Raw genomic sequence first — 7,547 nt, 5'->3', positions numbered from 1 at the left:
ACATTTCACACAGTGTATATAGATTTTTCTATTGTGTTTTTTTTATTTTGTGTTATTGACTGTACATTTGTTTATCCCATGTGTAACTCTGTGTTGTTGTTTTTGTCGCACTGCTTTGCTTTATCTTGGCCAGGTCGCAGTTGTAAATGAGAACTTGTTCTCATCTGGCCTACCTGGTTAAACAAAGGTGAAAAAAATCACAGTCTCACGGCTTCATTTGCTTGACTGGGCGAATGGGATGGAGGAATGGTTTACAATTAGCGGTGTGGGGCTCATCAGGCTGAATGCATCCAAAAGGGGACCCTATTCCCTATAACATTTCCCTGTATAATGTACTACTTTTGACCACCTATGGGCCCTGGTCAAAATGACTGCACTATGTAAAGGGAACAGGGTGCCATTTGGAACACAGACCCTCTGTTTATGAATCCAGCTGAAATCAATGTCTGCATATCAATTGTTCATCACTCTCCTCATCCAAGCATTGGATAGGTGTAAGCATTGAGCTACTTTACAACATTATTAAATCCCTGAGATGAGAATAAATGTGCAAGTCCACACTTTGGGAGAAGGACAATGGATATGCAGCCAATGTTAATGGTAACACAGCTTTGAGTCATGAGGAAAAAAGTGTATTCTATAAAGGGGTAAATCATTCACAAGGTGTTACAGTGGTATGACATTGGATCCAGAGCTATATATGTTAATTATGGACTTTTCCAGAAAATTGTGGTAAACAGTGCCAAACCAAAGTAGAAAACGAAATGTTCTATTCTCAGCCAGGACCATCTTTTCAAAAACACAATTTAATTGTATCTCTATATTGATATTTCAGACAGTGGCGATTTTAGCATATACATCTTGGTGGAGCAAACTCTCCCAAAATATTTTAGAAGCATGTGTGGCTGATGTGAAATGGCTAGCTAGTTAGCGGTGGTGCGCGCTAACAGTGTTTCAGTCGGTGACGTCACTCGCTCTGAGACCTAGAAGTAGCTGTTCCCCTGTTCAGCATCGCGCCTTTTTTTTGTGGCGCGATGGGTAACGATGCTTCGTGAGTGACTGTGGTTGATGTGTGCAGAGGGTCCCTTGTTCGAGCAGAGGGTCCCTGGTTCGAGCTCAGGTTGGGGCGAGGAGTGGGATGTAAGCTATACTGTTACAATGATGCTGTTGACCCGGATCACTGGTTGCTGCGGAAAAGGAGGAGGTCAAAAGGGGGGTGTGTGGCCGATGTGAAATGGCTAGCTAGTTAGCGGTGGTGCGGGCTAAGTGTTTCAGTCGGTGACGTCACTGTTTGAATGTTAAATGACGAGACAGAGGCATTGATGCGAGTAACCAGTCTTGTTCAGTACATCACAATACATCCGGGTATCTCAAGCACACCGGTAAAACACATGAGTTGCAGTAATGAACATTTACCAACAGATGGCATCACTGTGCCATCTTACACCCATAACAGTCACTCGCTCTGAGACCTAGAAGTAGTTGTTCCCCGTGCTCTGCAAGGGCCACGGCTTTTGTGGTGCGATGGGTAACGATGCTTCGTGAGTGACCGTCGTTGATGTGTGTTGGGGCGAGGAGAGGGACGGAAGCTATACTGTTACACATGCCAGCAAAGCCACTACACAACACAACACAACGTAACACTACACCTGGCTATCAGCGAAGCCTTGTCTGGCAGTGAAACAGTTAATTCAGCCTCATTTACTGCCTTAAAAAAACATAGCTGATATGGCTGACTTGCTTAAACAAATGTGGTTTCTACTGACAATTTAGATGTACAAACTATGGCATAAAGGAATGATGAGCGGATAAGAGGCAGTCTGTAATTTCGATTAAAACAATGAGCGAGCTAACGTATTCAATATAACTATTTGTTCAGCACTTTTGAAATGTACAGCGACAGAATGCAGAACATGGGCCGTTCTTACAGTATTCTTCCTGTACACCAAGTCAGAACCGTAGGATAAATAAAGGGTGCATATAAGCAGACAATGAAAGCTCTTACAATATTTGATGATGACATTTCTCTAAAACAGACTATAGGCTACATGTAGATTTGGCTACATAAGGATTTGCCAGTAGATTGTCGACTTGATTCATGATGATGACTGCTTGTTTAACTAGCTAGCTAAGATTTTGAAAGTATGATGTTGACATGATCAGCTCAATCAAAGCTACGGTAGATATAACGTGATTTGACGTAATTTTGTCTGTGGCCAATGACCTTGAGCCTTCTTGGATGGGCACGTCTAATGTAAATCAATAGCTCTCCCTGTAGATTTTTCGGTGATGTAGTATCCCGATGAGTGACAGAACACTGACCCAATCACGGCACAACTAGAGAACATTACCAACCCTTACTCTGTGTATTTTCAATTGGCTGCCGAAAGCGCTGACCTAGGCTAAAATACCTGCATTTTGAATCTGCTCAAGAAAGCAAAAAAGAGACCATGTTTGTATGAGGCTTTCTTAACTTAATTCTTCTTTTTTTTTTTTACATGGTTTGTAAACTGATATGTGAAACGTATTAATGTCAAAATAAAAAACATTGTGTGTTAGGGAGGGGGGGGGGCTAAACATGGGTTGCCACTGATTTCAGATGACCCCCAATAATTTAAATAGAAAACTATGCCCCCCTTTGGTATGTTCTATTGAGAACTGTCTGGTGCTTCTACACCTACATTGTTTGCTGTTTGGGGTTTTAGGCTGGGTTTCTGTACAGCACTTTGTGACATCGGCTGATGTAAGAAGGGCTTTATAAATACATTTGATTGAAATTTGATCTGGGACTTGTTGTTTCCCTGTTTAGGCCTACTATTCAAAGATATTTTACTTCTGAAGTCAAAGACGAAATTAACTTTAATACACTGTCCTCAAATATTGTCTATTAGCATAACTAGGCCATACAGACCCACACGGGACCCATTGTATAAACAAAAATCATCGTATTAAAAAGTGTCCAGTGCAACATGCCTAGCTCTGCCCACTGGGGATGGCTTACGGATCGCTCTTTACAATAAGCGCTCATATTGTCATATTCCAACAGCTCAGTTATACCACCACACCGGCAAAAAAAACTATGCATCCAGCCTCAATAAATGCATGACAATATCAATGACAATAGGCTATTTAGTTCATAACCTATTATCTGCTTTAGTCATTTGATCAAGTTGATCGCTCAGAGTGATGTTCTTGTCAAAAGCCGCTGTGACTACAGCATCGTGAATCTACAGAAACAACCGACAGATGGCACGAGATTCACAGTGACCAAATCTTTTCTAGACCCATTCCTTTGAAAATAAAATGCCGCTTCCGTGTTCCACACGTTTCACCTTAGACTAGCCTGCACACAATGTCTGATGGGATATGAGTGCATTTTCCTGACGTCTATGCACTGGCGTTTGTGGGACTACAGTTCCCATCAACCACCATTCTTATATTCTAGTTCTCTCAGCTGAGTGATCTGACAGCGCTAGACAGCTTCTCGCCCCAATCGCTCTGAGCAGCCGGGGAGAGGCGAAGGGCAAAGGAACTGCAGTCATGGAGCAGTTGTAGGGATAACAGACAAGCCTCTCCTGCCGGAAGAAATAAAGACACCACAGCTTCATGACCGAAAACGCAATACCCAAAGTGGCAAGGAGAAACGCAAGAGTACCGATCATGCAGTTCAAATACAGAAGAATCTAATAATCTATTCAAACGAAAGGGTTCTCCGCGATCCTTCAAGATTGGACCCGCTTGAAGCCGTCTCATCCCCTCGTCGTTCGTCGTATGATTAGCTGGCGCATCGGCCAAGGTTGATCCATCACCAACATCCATAGTATGTCCGTGGAGGAGCAGCGCTATTCTGAAACGATGCTCGTGCTGGAGGCCGAACCGGAGTGTCTGCGAGCCGAGATAGAGCGCCTTTCCCGGGAGCTGAGTGAGACCACCCATGAGAAGATCCAGGCGGCGGAGTACGGGCTGGCAGTGCTGGAGGAGAAGCAGCAGCTTAAACATCAGTATGACGACCTGGAGATCGAATACGAGACCGTGCGCCAGGAACTGGACGTGCTCAAAGAGGTATGTTGTAGTCTTTTAACGGTGTATATTTTCTGTATGAAATTGAAATATACATTTGAACTGCTGTAAAATGCCATGCATTTTATATTTGTGTGCGTGTGTAGGGGTGGCGGGAGGGAGGGGGGGGGGGGGGTGATGAAGTACGTGTAACTTTGCCTTATGTTCTATCAATGATTCCCCTCTCAGGGGGGATTTATATTATTGCCATACTGCCCCTTCTAGCTATAGGCTTCGTAATATCTTTCTAAACTGCTGTGGAATTAGCTTTTTCTAATTTAAGATATTGGGGTTAGAGACATGCGTTCTGTTTTTCCATGCCCATACAGTGTTTGTTGTGTATTGTCATTTGCTGTGGGATTTGAAATGTAAACTCCAATATACTGAACAAAAATATAAACGCAACATCTAACAATTTAAAAGATTTTACTGAGTTACAGTTTAAATAAAATTAGTCAATTTAAATAAATGCATTAGGCCCTATTCTATGGATTTCACATGACTGGGAATACAGATTTGCATCTGTTGGTCACAGATACCTTACAAAAAAAGGTAGGACCGTGGATCAGAAAACCAGTCAGTATCTGGTGTGACCACCATTTGCATCATGCAGCGCGACCATCTCCTTTGCATAGAGTTTATCAGACTGTTAATTGTGGCCTGTGGAATGTTGTAATTTTCAGTTTACAGGAATTGCGTACAGATCTTTGCGACATGGAGCTGTGCATTATCGTGCTAAAACATAAGGTGATGTCGGTGAATGAATAGCACCACAATGGACCTCAGAATCTCGTCACGGTATCTGTGCGTTCAAATTGCTATCGATAAATTGCAAGTGTGGTCATTGTCCGTAGTTTATGCCTGCCCAATACCATAACACCACCGCCACCATGGGGCACTCTGTTGACAACGTTGACATCAGCAAACCCGTCACCCACAGGACGCCATACACGTGGTCTGTGGTTGAGTGGCAGGTTGGACTTACTGCCAAATTCTCTAAAACAACATTGGAGGTGCTTATGGAAGAGAAATTAACATTCAATTATCAGGCAACAGCTCTGGTGGACATTCCTGCCGTCAGCATGCCGATTGCATGCTCCATCAAAACTTGTGTGAAAACTTGTGTGACAAAACTGCACATTTTAGAGTGGCTTTTTATTGTCCCCCGCACAAGGTGCACCTGTGTAATGGCCATGCTGTTTAATCAGCTTCTTGATATACCACACCTTTCAGGGGAATGGATTATCTTGGCGAAGGAGAAATGCTGACTAACAGGGCTGTAAACATATTTGTGGACATCATTTGAGAGAAATAAGCTTTTTGTGCACATGAAACATTTCTGGAATCTTTTATTTCAGCTCATGAAACATGGGACCAACACTTTACATGTTGTGTTTATATTTTTGTTCAGTGTATATTGCACCGCTGAAATATTATAGAGGCTTACTCCAATGAGGATGAAGATGAGTTATCTGACTTGCTGAACATTCTATCTTCACTAATGTATCTGAGTAATGGTTATCCACTGCCACCCTGTTTATTCATGTGCAACTGATAAAAAAGTGGACATTCACTCAATTGCTTTTGGTTGATATCGTTTAATCCCTCATTTAAACACACATACGTCCTCTCTAATGCCAATTTTGACAATACTCTTAGTGAAGCAGTCTCTCAAACCAGAGGACCTTAATTATCTGGTATTTCCAGTCTGGTTTGAAAAAGAGGCGGACATGTGGTTTTTGAATTTTGAAAGTTCCCGCCTGAAAAAGAGGAAGGATGAGTAACCTACTCACAGAGGAAACTAAATGAGTTTTGACCATTCAGGAATGTTAGTTAGGGCAGGGAGACAGGATAAAGCACTGGCCTGTCTTTCCAAACTGTGAAAACCCCTTTTCCCACTTAAATGTAACACGCCAGTCCTAGTTCTACCTTCCTTTTCCTGGCAGAGGTTTCAGCAGCCTTGTGATTTTGATTAGGGAAGAAGGAGAGTGAGGTAAGAAGTAGGGTAGGGAGTCAGAATGAACTGCTGCAGCTGCTGAACAGCTTACGTGTCCCAGAGCAGTTTGGTAGAAAAGGGGCATGTCCTTTTTTTGCACTGAGATTTCTCCCCAGAGATTCACTGCATGGCCTGGATGAGTCACTTCCTGCTATGTGGAACCTATCTCTGAGATGTTACTTCCTTATTGCCTCCCACATGACTAGAACAAACCAATCATCATGGCACAGTGGGCCGGGTACCCTATGATGACAGCTCCCTTGGGTCTGTAAATATGTGAGTGGAATGAGGCAGAGAGAGAGAGAGGAGGGAGGCAGAGAAAAAGGGAGAGGAACCCTTGGCTGAACAGATATAACACAGTAAAAGCTTAAGGCAATAAACACATTGTTTCTCTCTGTCGTCCCTTTCCTCTGTCTCTTCGCCCTCTTTCTCCCCCTCACTATTGCATCTCTCTCTCTCTCCCTCTCTCTCTCTCGCTCTCGCTCTGTGGTTAGTGGCTGGGTTTTTAGAGTGCTTTCTCAGCAGCCTCTGCTCTGTGTTCCCATGCTTTCTTTTGGCCACTATCTCAGAATAACATGGAAAACTCCTGAATAGAGGAAACAAACTGACAGAGATAGAGCAAGAATAGGGTAAACTGATTGCTTCAAGAAAATTATAGGGGTGCTTTTGTTTTCCTTCCACTTTTCGAAGCAGACTATTATTTTTTTTAAACAGCCCGAATCTTTGCATTTTTGTCTGATTTACCAAGTTGGCGATGACTCATTGGTTAGTCACGGAAAATGGTGTTTTGAATGAACAAATGTCTAATATCCACCGTTTGTTTGAGCAATTCTGGTTTGATGATCATTAAGACTTGTCCACCAGGAAATCAGTTAATTGTTTGTGGGGTTGCCATTTGTGAGAGTATTGTGGATATTGAGAATTCCATAGAGTTATACCTGGATCCGTTTGCTGTGTGCCAAATTGAATTTATATTTTAATTAATTTTAATGACTGCCCTCAATGCATAGCCACAGGAAGTGTGGATATGGGTGCTGAGGGTGCTCCAGCACCCCCAGAATTTTTATCTTCTTCTAAAAATACACCTTATCTCAGTGGATGATATCCACAAAAAATACAATAATACAATACAATAATAACAAAACATTTCTTCATATTTCATTTTATACAGGATGCCTGAATAGAATAATCTGTAATAGAGGAGGGTGAGATGTTATTCTGCTGAAACACACTGTTAACTCAGATGGCCTATGGTGCAGTGCACTCATGTCATTATAGTACTTCAGTCGCAATGGGTTGTCTGAATTCAAATGGCTAATTTCTATTGGCCTGCCACTGTGTGCTGAGTTAAGGGAGCACTATTAGCAGCAATTTTGGCGACTGGTAAGATGGTCTAGCTGACTTGTACAAACAGAATGTTGCCTGTCCTTTGTCTCTAGGGGTTGCTAGGACTGTTGGACTACTGTCTAGTCAGGTAAATGTTGGATGACCA

General features: G+C 42.5%; 1 protein-coding gene across 4 annotated transcripts in view; it reads left to right on the top strand.

Annotated features, from left to right (window-relative positions):
* Positions 1-3,451: 3,451 nt before the first annotated feature.
* The window catches only part of LOC110531982 (protein bicaudal D homolog 2), a 79,819-nt gene continuing 75,723 nt past the window's right edge, over positions 3,452-7,547 (top strand). For all 4 annotated transcript variants that reach the window (XM_036987905.1, XM_036987907.1, XM_036987906.1 and 1 more), the window contains exon 1: positions 3,452-4,062. In XM_036987905.1, coding sequence (XP_036843800.1) covers positions 3,823-4,062 — 240 coding nt within the window. In that variant the 5' untranslated portion in view covers positions 3,452-3,822. The remainder of the gene's footprint in view (positions 4,063-7,547) is intronic.

This window comes from Oncorhynchus mykiss, chromosome 9, assembly GCF_013265735.2.
Source record: "Oncorhynchus mykiss isolate Arlee chromosome 9, USDA_OmykA_1.1, whole genome shotgun sequence".
In the NCBI taxonomy this organism is placed as follows: Eukaryota; Metazoa; Chordata; class Actinopteri; order Salmoniformes; family Salmonidae; genus Oncorhynchus; species Oncorhynchus mykiss.
Note: the sequence above shows the minus strand (reverse complement) of the source record. Positions and strands in the feature narration are given on the sequence as shown.